We start from the raw sequence: 12,894 nt of genomic DNA on the forward strand, positions 1-12,894 counted from the left end.
AGCAGAGAGACCTGGGCGAAAGTATAGCTATTGAATGTCGAGATACCTACCAAGGAGACGAATCTACGAGGACACCTCGACCTAGTTACCGATTGCCTCCTGATTTGAAAACGTGAAGTTGAAAACAATGAGTATAAACCTAGGAGTGAACAAAGGAAGGGAACAAGCAAGCGATAAGAAAAGTTTAAAGAAATCATGATGCACTTATTTTCAAAAACAATGCAATTTAGTTTAGTTCTTATTAAAACCCCTTATTAAACCCTTAATTGGTTAATCACTTGATGATGAAGGATCCATGTTTAGTAGCATTCAAGCAAGTCAAGCGAAATGACTGATCCTCGCTGCAGCGAAATTTGGGCTCAAATCATCAACTGGTCGAGGGTTTCTCACTAAAACTCCTCATTTCAAACTTAATTAATTAATTCCTTGATGTTGGAAGTCCATGATCAGCTATGATGTTAAAGAAGTGGAAAATATGGCAGAAACCAAACAAGGTAGCAAGCACGACAGAAGGTTTCTTGCTACAGCAAGAATTCATTCTCGCTGTAGTGAAACCACCTGTAGACATCTCGTTGCAGCGAGAATGTATTCTTGCTGTAGTGAGTTATAGAACTGTAGCCAGCCTCCCAACCCGAGAGTTTCTCGCTACAGCGAGAATCATTCTCGCTATAGTGAGAAACAGAACACCAAGAAGAAAGTTCTCATTATATCAAGAAAAGGCCATTCTGCTACAATGACAAAATCAACTTGAAAATACTTAGCAATTTTCAAGATTCAACATGCAAGATTTCACATACATTACAACCATATACCATATTTATGAACTTTCTATTGCATAAATATATATATTTATATACATATATAAACACCAATACCATCACTGCCTCACCCAGCTCATGTGCAACCCCCACATCGCGCACATAGCTGAAGTCATCGTGTGCATCCCCCACATCGTGCATAGCTAATACCGCCGTGTGCATCCCCCACATTGCGCACAAGCAATATCATCATCCACACTCCCGCACCCGACATTACCAGCATGTGTATCCCTTACATCGCGCACACGCACAGTTATATTTATTACACAATATTAACATCGATACACAACATATATATATTAGCATCTTATAGGAGCACAAGGATTCATCATATTGCACACTCAACACATAAAACGTTTTAATAAAGGCTTGTTAACATGCATAATCTTTAAGGAAAAATCAAATAAAAATCATTCACATGCTTCATCCAAATACCAATACATTTCTCAAAATATTTTAAATTCAAGTTTACTCACTTTAGTGGATTTGTAATTGAATTTCTTTTCAAAATTCTTCCAAGCTAATAAGGGAAATCACTCCCTCTCTCTCTACACGTCCAACGAATGAGTGAATGTACTTAAGAAAGACTTTTGAAGGCTGTTGAGGTGTAAAAGTGCAAGAGCATGAAAAACCCAATGAAAGGGTGTAGAAAAACATGAGAAATAAAGCTAATTTGGGGAAGTTTTAAAGGTTTCAAAGGATATTTCCATAAAAGGTGCAAAGAAACATGAAATAGAGAAGAGGATAAGAGGAAAAAGAAGAAGAGAAGTTGCTAGAAAACTGAAGAAAAGCTGCTGGAGATTAGATATTTATAGTTAAAGTTTATCCAATTTTCATACAATTTACAATAATGCCCTTAACAAGGCCACTTGTCTTCCTCCTTTCCTTTATGCACTCTTTTTACTCCTTTAACACTGAGACAAAGTCTATAATAATCTAAAAGTACCCGAGTTCACGAAAACTTAAAAATTTAGGCTCGAGGTGCAAAATAACCATTTTACCCATATCATGGAAATTATCAGTATTTATATCTTCTTCATTTATTTTACCCTCATTCATTTATTCCTTAGGCCTACTTAGACCTTAATAATGTTTGAAAGCCTACTTCTAGGGGCTCACCATGAGAAATGACGAAATTACCCCTGACCCGTGTTATCGCATCTACACCTAGTTACAGGCCTATAGAGGTCGAGGTCTCACATATACAATTGTAATATGAGAATTTATTACATAGACACTTGAGTGATATACCGAATGAATTCTCATGGCAAGTCATGTTTGTTGAACTTGTTCTTATAACAAGTACGTATATGTTATTTTAAGTATCCCCATACTTTAATTTATGAGATTGATTAATTGCTTCATAAGTGAGGAATATAACCATGTGCTGGTCTTTCTGTTTTATGAATATCTATTTTTCTTGATGTAACTTTAACTAGTAACTATTTAAGAATAATACTTTGATGCAATAAGGTTCTTATAATTATAGCACTTTATAATATTTTTGCAAAGCATATAACATTTCATGAAGTTTATTTCATCTAATCGGCATTTAGAAGTCTTTTGGAAATAAAAATTACCTTTTCTAAATAATAAATACTTAAATACAAGATGTATATCTGTGCAACCAACCAATTGATTTGCAGAACATACAACTATACTAACACTGATGACGAACCCTTATGCAAAGAAATTTCTCTCTAGGGACATCTTGAAGAAATATTCTAATGGCACAAACTTCAATTTTCATGAAACTCTAGATTCAATTTGACTCTTCTTTAATTACCTATTTGGCTGTGAAGACTTTAGCATTTTGTAGAAGATCCTGGTAAGTTTTAAAATAAGCAGGTCAATGGAAAGCTTTGAGCATGGGATTTCTGCATAGATTTTTCAATTATGATTACACCTTTAAAGAAGACCAATGGTGCATTGAACAACTCACTTAAACATATGAAATGTAGATTTTTGCTTTTCAACTAGGAGGTATTCGCATAACAGAGGATCCCTGTCTTTGTACAACGGCAATCTTTATCATGCGAACAAATTAAATATTGCGAAGAGGTGAAGTTTTCAGCTTAGGGGAATTATATTCTAGAGTTTTAGATTTAAGCACAATATGACTTACCTGAGCTGCCATTTTCATCTGCTGGTAAACTAGTATTGATATGGTATTGATATGGTAAACTAGTCTTTTTTGAGAAAAAAAAAAAAAGAATGCAACTGATGGAATTCGAATTCTAAAATCCCCAAGACTTAAATTTAAGTTCACAACGATTTTAAATGGGTACAGGTTGGTGTGGATTAGGAAAGGATTTGGCCAAATTGACACTGTGGCTGCTTGAGTCTAGCCATCTTTTAAGAGAATTTCAGTGATCAAATAACATAAACGAAGCTGCTCTCTCTCTCTCTCTAAGAGAAAAAATTTGAAAGAGAACCATGGCCTATTTGGAAGGCAGGAACTTTCCAATGTAACTGAAAAGGCAGAAAACATGAAGAAAGAAAATAAATGTTTTGGGCAGAGAAGATGAGATCCTCACCATTAAAATTTTGCCTTTATTTGGATTAAGATGGTTTGACAGAACAAAAAAATCAAATAAGATGCCGCCTAATGGATCATATATCATGTTGAATTTCTTCAGTCACCCGCAAAGCTGTGAACAAAAAATATACAAGGGTAACTTCTTCTTTGAAGATGATTCGGGAGATTCTTAACTTCTTTGATGCTTGTATGCAACGCTTCAACTCAAATCGTTTTATGTCTGAAGCAAATTCACTGCTTTATTTCTTGTTGAACATGCCAAATAAGGATTTAATGGCATTGACGGCATTCTCATTTATAAATGATTCATCAAACCTTTTCAGCAGAGACTCAAACTGCTCTGAAGTTTTTAAATTGGCCAGGTCAGGATCTGTCCGGATTCTCTGTTAAAAGCAGCAACAAGTTCAGTTAACAGACTTGACTAACAAATCAAGTACAAGCAACACAATTGATTATTACCTTAAAGTCGTCAAATCCTGCCTGCAAGGCATCTTCAAGTGCTGACAGCCCAGCTTGAATCTGTAAACAATTTCAATGGAGGAAAAAGATAGCACGGATTTAATAGAGAAGCCTGAATAGAGATTCTTCAACTCATAAACTTATTCCGTGTTAACCGACAAACTCAGCACGGTAGTCCCAGTAGAGACGCCTGGATAGTTTGTTTGTTCTTTTGGCCAAAACTCATATATACTTGCCAAATCAATAATGATACAACTGAAAGACGCAATATATTCTTTATCACCTACCTGATTCAGCTTTGCATAACAACATGCAACATTGTAACTCGCTACTGATGCTTCATCAGGCTCTGGCTTTGATCCTAATACAGACTCAAACTTCTCCAGTGCTTCCTCATATTTGGCACTCCTTCCCAATAAAAGCAAGCAAGATATTAGCTGGATAGAGCTTTGCAGAATTCATTGTTCAGAAGCTAGAACTAAAAACATTTAGGTGCTTAAACATAATTGAATATAGTTGGGAACTTGATGTTGTTGGAAGACCATTGAACCATAAAAATACAAATGAGCAAAGGACAACAAATATACTTTTAAAATTAAGTTAGAGGTTACCTGTATAGTTGCAACCCTTCACGAAGATCCATTGCTCGGCGTTCTTTCTGTTCCTTTTTCCTCAAATAATTTTGCATCTGAGGTTCAAGGCAAGTTGCAGACACTATATTGGTGTTATAAAACAGAAAAGGTTCTTCCTTGTGAAAAGAAGTAAAGGTTATGAAGTATTCTAGCATGCAATTTTAGATCCAAATTGATAGCCAAGTTTTAGAAAGTACTCACTTGGATTTCCCTCACTCTGTTACTAATTACTCCAGAGTTCCTCTCAGCTCTAATGATTTCTTTTTCTGTTAATTCACCTCCATCATCAACTTTCCCTGGAAAAGATGGGAAAACGCTCATATTTTTCTGACAAGGGCATTTGCCAACAAATTGAATTAAAAACTAAGGCTAATTTAGTATAAATTATCCTATTCAAATATAAGTTGCTGATCTTTTGTATTTCTTACACGCCCATGTGCACACATTCTTCACTTATTGTAAAGCAAAAAGCAAGATCAGGTGATAAATTACCATATCTCTTCTGCATTTTCATAAGCAATGGACCAATTCTCTGGCGGATGGTGTACATTGTCCTACCATATTCAGCGGAAGGCCATATTTCTGTTCCAAACACTGCACTGCATTCCCATCAAGAAATTATAGGTCACCTCCTAATTTCAATCCGTTATGGGGTTGGGAGATTAAACACACATGCATTCAACACTCGCGTAATGATAGCTGATCCATGGAGAATGGAATCTGCCAAAATTATTGAAGATGAGCGAAAAAGTTTCGGTAAAAGCATTTATCCAAGGCAAACCGCCATAAATTGACCTATGGAATGGACAAGAGAGTCCCCACAAAGATGACAATCAAGCCCATTCTCTTAGATCAAGAAAGGCGGTATCCCGAAGTACTTTGACTCGGCCAAGCTAATGCTTGTCCAGCAGGAAGCTGAATCCATATTTTTCATTTCTTTCAGACACCTTGTGTGTGGCAATGCCTCGTAACTCCACCTCTTAAGAAGTACAGTGGCATTTGGCACAATTAACAGGTTTGCTCTGGCTTCCCAGCGTAGAAACTGCCTTGCCATTGAATTTAAAATTGGTAATGTGCTTGCATATTCGCAACCCGCAATTATTTTAAAAAATTAAAAATAATGAAATAACTCCGTCTAATCATCTCTAGTTAGTAGGCAAAAAGTTGAGGAAATTAAAAGACGAGCAAATGAAAGCAACGAAATAAAGTATATGCATATACAATTATACAGAACCTGGTGGCAAGTACTTTGTCCCCAACAGTGAAAACCCCAGTCTTGTCAGCTGCTCCACCAGGCAGAATAGCATCAATGTAAGTTCCACCATCTCTGCCTTTTCTGAATTTGAGCCCATAAGGCTGCTCAATCTCTATCTCATACTCCTCGTACTGCTCTTCACTTTCCGGTTCCTGATTTGTCGTTCGGGACTCAGTTTCGGATGCTTTGACAACCGAAACCGGTGGCTTCGGCTCCTTGGCACTGCAGAAAGAGACTGAAGAAGTGCTAAAAAATGAGCAGTTGCTGTTGTTGAATACAACATGCTTGATAGTAGAGAAAAGGATATGACTGGTTCTTGGCAATGGAGGCGAAGAGCAGAGAGATGGGTGACTGCTAGGAGCCAAAGACATGGTTGATTCAGTTGATATTCGTTTGTCTCTTGTTTTCGTGCTGAGAAAATCCTTTTTAAGTTCTAAGCGATGAAACTCCAAAGTGTATGTATGACTGTACGTGATTGGTCTGAAACCAGCTAGGGATTACAGTTGGGCGACTAGTGGTTCTTACAAGGTCTCAATTTTCAGTTGGACCATAAGAAGACACGTGTCTTTACTCTTCTTCATTGGGACAATGCCCCGCTGGCAGATCCTCTCCCAATCCGGGCTGCAATCGTTCTGCACCTTTTATCTTAACTACAAAATTCATCTGCTGTTGCTTGGTGTCCCAATTTTCTTGCATTTTAAAAATATAAATTAGTAGAACATTTAGCTTAATAGTTTGTGTATATATCTTTTTATTTAAATAGTCCATTCTTTATTTTGAAAAGAATATAATTTGATTAAAACAATATTTATAATTAGTTTTTCAAAATTATTTGAAATCATAATATTTTAAAAAATATATAAAAAGAAAAGAATTAGAAGGAAAAAATAGTTTAATATGCAACATAACCATTTCTTTGTATTACTTCCTTTTTATTTCAATGCTTTTGTTGCAACAAGTAGGTTCGAGAACCCGTCTGTCTCAATGTGGAATTTGGAGTTACCACCAATCTTTTATTTATATGTGATTGGCTACCTGATTAAATCTATTATTTTCGACGTGATTCTAAATTGGTTTTAGGTTCATTTAAAGAACAAAGTCTAGTCTACATATTTTAAAGTTGGATTCAGAAGAATGATTACGTACAGGAAAGAATTAACACCCCCGTGATGCCAGTTCAACGAACGGTACCAAATAATCATATATTATCCTATTTATACCTTAATTCTCGATTTTATTCCTATATATATTTCCTTAATCGTTATTCATTGCCAATTACTTTATTATCTACAATCAAAGAAAACCTTTTATTGAAAATATTTCTCGGATATTTCCATCATACTAGTGGAACTTGAGAATATTTTCTCTCTTAAGAAATTCCTCAAAAATACTCGTCTTCACATGATGGTATTTTCTTGGGAAGCATGTGAATATAAGCATGGTACCTTTTGACCCCATCTACATTTACTGGGTTTGGTAGTTTATAACCATCCATGTTGGTCAAGATTAGTGCTCTTCTAGAGAAAGCTTTCTTCACTACATATAGTCTTTCCCAATTTGGTGCTCATTTCCCTTGAGGGTCATGCTAATGTGGGAGAATCTTTTTCAAGACCAGTTTGCCTTCTAGAAACAATTTTTATCCCACATGGACTATATACACTTGACTAAATGTCAAGTAAGATCATAGGCATCTATTGACAATACCTATTAAGATAATGGATCCCTCTTGAATCCTTCATAATGTTTTCACCATTCGACTTTTCCGGTCATACGACCTACCAATCAAACATTGGACTTTACCAAAATATTTAAATTAAGCAATGCCACTATTAGGAAACACACTTTCGTGTATCTTAAATGATGTCATTAGTCATTACATCACTATCTTTTCATCTTGCCATTAGCATTTCATAGCACTCTAATGCATCATTCTAGCATCCGCAACTCAAAGACCACTACAAGTTTCAACCTTTATAAGTTGCATTAAACAAAATCTATGATCATGACTCAACATGTTACATATGCTCACCAATTCCTTTTGCATAGATTATAGGTATACCATTGTTTATTGTTATTTAATTTCATATCAAATTCCACAATATCTCAAATCCATATTAGAGAACTAGAATTTGGCATAGCACAATTATCTAAGAAATTTGAACTTTGTACTTGTATTATTTGCTTCTAAGGTTGGGACGTCCTGTGATGCAGACTCCAATACCACACTTTATGAAGTGCCAACTACATCTTTGCCCTTTGTTCCATTATCACTTTCATTAGGTGGCATTGCTACAAGCACTGGAGTCAAAGTAGGCTATGGAGAACTAGAATATGGTCCACATGACTGCTGAACTTGCAAACACTCCTTCCTCTTGTGTCCTGGTTGGTGACAAATGTAACAATTATTCATCATATAGAAGCACAGTTCTTTATGTCGTTTTTCGTAAGTAAAGAAGTGTGATACCTCTTAAAATGTGGCTTATGTGCACCTTGGCACAGTCCTCAATGTGGTCTCCCACAAGTAAGGCAAGGTCATCCATGTCCCTAACATTTTCCTTGACTTTTAAGGGAATAATGATTTATACAAACTTTGGCCTTTCCTTGACCCATATGGTCCTTCATCCTAGCCTCATTTCCCCTTTCTATTGCTGCCTGATGATGCACATTTCTCTTCTCGAATGCACTTGCAAAGTTGTTGCGTGCTAAATTACTAAGATATTTGCTTTAAAAATTTTCTCAATTTAGCAAAGACATCTTGCAAATGCACATGGTCAACAAGTAATATAGTAATCAGTAAGATATTGCCTTCACAGGGAATTGCATCTGAATTCTTGTTAATTACTAAAATTTGGCACCCTAATCTTATCCAAGTAAATCTAATTTGAAAATGAACTAAAAATGAAATTAAAGTAACAAGGTTAAAGTAATGAATTAATGCTAAAAATTGCTAGAGATTCAGTGAAATAAAGTCTAAGATTGTGGAACTACTCTACTTTTCATTTGGATCTAATTTCCCTCCTTAGACTTATATCAATGGGTTGGTTGCTAGTCTAGAGTCCAAATTTATTTACAATTCTTTTCCGAGATATTGTAAACATACTTATCATAATTAATTTTCCATATGTCTATGTAAATTAATTAAGGTAGGTTCACTAAGCTTACACCCTAATTTTGGCTACACATGGTATTTAGGTATATTTCTATCCTAAATACTAATAAAATCATCTAAACTCTAAGTGAAGTCAAGACATGCTATTCAAATCCCTAGTCTATTCTAAATTCCCTTTGTCCAGTTGCATTTAAAGACCTAACTCAATCTAATTGTTGATCAATCAATTAAAAGCAACAAGCATAGATTTGAAATAAACAACACAATACCCATTAATATTAAGTAAAAGAAAGCTAAAATATCCAAATTACAAGTAGAGATTAACCACAATCCTAGGAATAGAAATTTAGTTCCACATATTTATAACAAAATCCAACATTTTCAGAATATCATTCATTTCTACACTAAAAGGTAAACAAAGAAAGATAGAACTAGTGAGAGAAAAATGACCTAATGTAAATGATTAAAGCTCCCCCCAAAAATCCTTGATTCCTTTTCTTTCCTTTTTGTAGAAAGCTTTTTTTTTCTTCGTTATGAATCTCCTCTTTTTAAGCCTTAAAAAGGCCTTATTTACATCTTGAATCTTGGCTACCTGATGAAAAAATTGGATATCAGGATTTAAAGAGTCCGTGTTGGTGCTATGGCCAAAATAGGTTCTTGCTGCGGCACCCACTACTAATGTGGCTCAATTTTTCTCCTTTTTTGGCGTTGCGACTACAATGGAATCTCGCCGTGACACCAAACTTTCTATCTTAAGCACCTGTTATTGATGAAATTGGCACTACAGCTAGAATGGAATCTGGCCACAATGCCAAACTTTCTATTTTGAGACTTCACATTGTCGCTGAGTTTGGCACTACAGCCAAAATGAAAACTTACCGTGGCTCTAAACATGTTATGTTGTTGTGTGTAGTCTACAACAATCTTTCAGCTTTTGATGCGATTTTGACCATGTACAAATCAAAATTAGGCTAAGTGATAACACAAACATTGTAGCCCTTCCACTTGGATTTTCGATGGTTTAAGAATGACGTTGATTGGACTTTTTTAGCTCGACTTATGTCTAAAATACTGCAGCATGTTCGGTGAAGTCTACACTTGGCCAACTTGAACAATTCCTTACCACTTGACCCCTTCTCTTTTGAGGACCTTAAAAACATAAAAACTAATTAGCCATGGCTAAAATAGGCATTTTTACCATATAAATGAATTAAAATAACTTGACGTAAACCAGCTCAATCATGAGTCAATTAATTTAAAAAAACAAAGAAAACTACTTAAAATTTTACCTAAACTCAAAGACTTAGTTATTTTATTACTCAAAATATGGCAAGATAACTCTATATAATAGAGTTAGCAAAAGTCCACAATTGTCGAGTAAAGAAAAATTCCTTGGGAAACAATAGCCGTAAATAGTGGTTCAGCTAAACCATTCACAAACTTTATCACTTTCTTTTCTTCAATATCAACAATATAAGGAGCATAGCAAGATAACAGATCAAAACAGACTTAATAATCAGGTATCGTTATATTAAGAGTCTATACTAAACGCTTAAATTCACACCTTTTGGCCATTTGCACCTCAAAAGGTAAAAATCGAGCTTAGAAAGCTATACTAAATTCTTCCCATGTCGAGGTAATGGAAGCCAAGCAATTTCCAAGGAGGAAATTGTTGCACCATGCCTGTGCTGCACCCTCTAATCTAAAGTTAGTGAGTGTCACTGTTTTATCCTCAAAACATCCAAGGATCTTACAACTACCCTAAATAATGTCTAAGAAAAGTAAGGGGTCCTCTAATCCATCTAACGCCATGAAAGATGGAGGATTCAACCCAAGAAACTGAGATATGGGAAGTGTCCTTGACTTTCATGATTTCTCGGATTGTAACTAAGTGCCTTAACTTTGTGAACCGAGGAAGGCCTTTGCAGTAGTGTGCATATTGCCCTGACTCCTTTACTCAACAATCTGATTGATGATCTCCATAATGTGATTAAGGTTGCATGCCTCAGTCATGATACTTTTTAGAGTTTTCCCCCAAACTGGGGACTCAACAACTGCCACAAGAAGCTGACACTTTTTGAAACCCTACTTTTAGACATAAAGTTAGACTTGTAACCTAAGTCAGTGAGCTAATGGGCTAATGTTTTAAGCTTATTTATGGAAGCATTTTAACTTAAAAGATTCATAATTTATGTAGTGTATAAGTCTATTTTGGAGTTGGTGTCTTTTTGCAGTCAAAAAGGATGGTTTTGGACATAAAAACTACCTTATGGACAAAATTTATCGATACATGTTTATCATGTATTAATACATGAAACCCAAAAAAAGATTTTTTATGAACATGCATCAATACATGTTGATCATGTATCGATACATGAAACCCAAGGCAAAATGTATCGATACAATATCCTTTTGTATTGATACATCAAGCCCATATTTGAAAAAAATAAGATTATTTTGGTTTCTTCTCATTCATTTAAAACCCTTAAACCTTTTGACTTTCCCCTTAGGGAAAAAAATGAGGTTTTTCACTCAAAACCTAACCACCTTCATCCTCTTTTGCTCTCAACATCATTTTTCTCAAAATCAGAGGACTTTGAAGATTTAAAGTGATTTTCAAGCTTGTTTCTTCATTCTAAGAACGTTAGAGGGTAAAGTTTTGATTTTTAAACCTTTTAAATTTAAGTTCTGGTTTTGAAAATTTGTGGATACTCATAAATTCATTTTTGGTTCTAAAAACTTAAGTTTTGAGTTGATTTTAGAACTCTCAAGCTCACTAAGGTAAAGTGGCTTTAACTCTAGCTACAAGTAGATTTAAATCCTTTAGTTGGAGTTAGATTAGTTGCTAGATCAATAATATAAGATTTTGTTAGAGAATTAAATATTAATGATGGAAACTTTTGTGATAGGTGTTTGTCACGACCCAAATTTCGGGCCACGACCGGCGCATGGGCCCAATGGACGTAATCCACTAAGCCCAACCAAGTCTATTAATCTGACATGTTTATCATTCCATCATAAACTACTAAGTCACATTTAATAACTTAGAATCAAATTATTACTACACATTGCCATCTCATACTGGCATACCAAACAAGTGTATATACATTGTCTACAACATGTATCTTAACAATTTACATTAGGTTCGTCTATACACAACAAAATAATACTCGACTTCTTGCGGAGGGACTCGAACGAATGTACAGCTACTGAATGCCGAGACACCTGCCAAAAGATGGACACAAATCTATAAGGATACCTCGTTCTAGTTACCGACTGCCTCGTGATTTGAAAACATGAAGTTTAAAAATGGTGAGTATAAACCCAGTGAGTGAACAAGGAAGGGAACACGCAACAATTAGGGAGAATTTATAATCATGATGCACTTGTTTCAAAACAATGCAATTTAGTTCCATTCATATTAAAAACCCCTCATCAAGCCCTTGAATGATTAATCATTTGAAAATCATGAACCCATACATAACAAACCATTTGAAGAATGAAAGCTTCAATGATACGCAAGCAAGTCAAATACGACAACGAATCTTCGCTGCAGCGAGAATGCCTTTCCGTTGTAGCGACGTTGGGATTTAGTTATTAGCCGAACGAGGGTTTCTCAACTGGCCGAGGGTTTCTCACTAAACCTCCTCATTTTAAACTTAACTCATTTAGTCCTTAATGTTGGAAGTCCATGCTCAGATATGGTAGCAAAGAAGTGAAAAATAGGGCAGCAATTGCAACCTAGAAACAGAAAGTTTCTCGCTGCAGCGAGAATGAATTTCGATGTAGCGAAAAGCTACAGTGTCATTCTCACTGCAGTGAAAATGCATTCTCGTTGTAGCGAGTTTTTGGCCAGTCTACCCCTCCAAACCTGAGAGTTTCTCGCTACAGCAAAAATGATTCTCGCTGCAATGAGAAACAGGGCACTAATGAAAAATTTGCCCTTCTTCCGAAAGAAAAACCACCCTGCTGAAATGTCCAAACCAACATGAAACGCATAACAATTTTCCACAGTTTAACATGTCAAGTTTCACATGCATTACAACCATATACCATTACTCATTAATTTCCTATATCACACA

General features: G+C 35.4%; 1 protein-coding gene across 1 annotated transcript; it reads right to left on the bottom strand.

Annotated features, from left to right (window-relative positions):
• Positions 3,328-6,195, bottom strand: LOC18589530. Its single transcript, XM_007014552.2, has 7 exons — positions 5,683-6,195; positions 4,941-5,047; positions 4,650-4,744; positions 4,428-4,504; positions 4,104-4,224; positions 3,817-3,876; positions 3,328-3,740 (listed from the first exon to the last, which is right to left on the bottom strand). The coding sequence occupies exons 1-7, from the start codon at positions 6,072-6,074 to the stop codon at positions 3,597-3,599; spliced, it is 996 nt and encodes a 331-aa protein (XP_007014614.2). The 5' UTR covers positions 6,075-6,195; the 3' UTR covers positions 3,328-3,596.

The sequence above is a fragment of the Theobroma cacao genome, chromosome 9 (assembly GCF_000208745.1).
Source record: "Theobroma cacao cultivar B97-61/B2 chromosome 9, Criollo_cocoa_genome_V2, whole genome shotgun sequence".
In the NCBI taxonomy this organism is placed as follows: Eukaryota; Viridiplantae; Streptophyta; class Magnoliopsida; order Malvales; family Malvaceae; genus Theobroma; species Theobroma cacao.

Coding starts and splice junctions, on each gene's coding strand:
- LOC18589530 (XM_007014552.2), bottom strand. CDS start 6,074: ATGTCTTTGGCTCCTAGCAGTCACCCATCTCTCTGCTCTTCGCCTCCA. Junction 5,048..5,682: donor GACAAAGTACTTGCCACCAG/GTTCTGTATAAT, acceptor ATGGGAATGCAG/TGCAGTGTTTGGAACAGAAA. Junction 3,741..3,816: donor CAGGATTTGACGACTTTAAG/GTAATAATCAAT, acceptor TGCTTTTAACAG/AGAATCCGGACAGATCCTGA.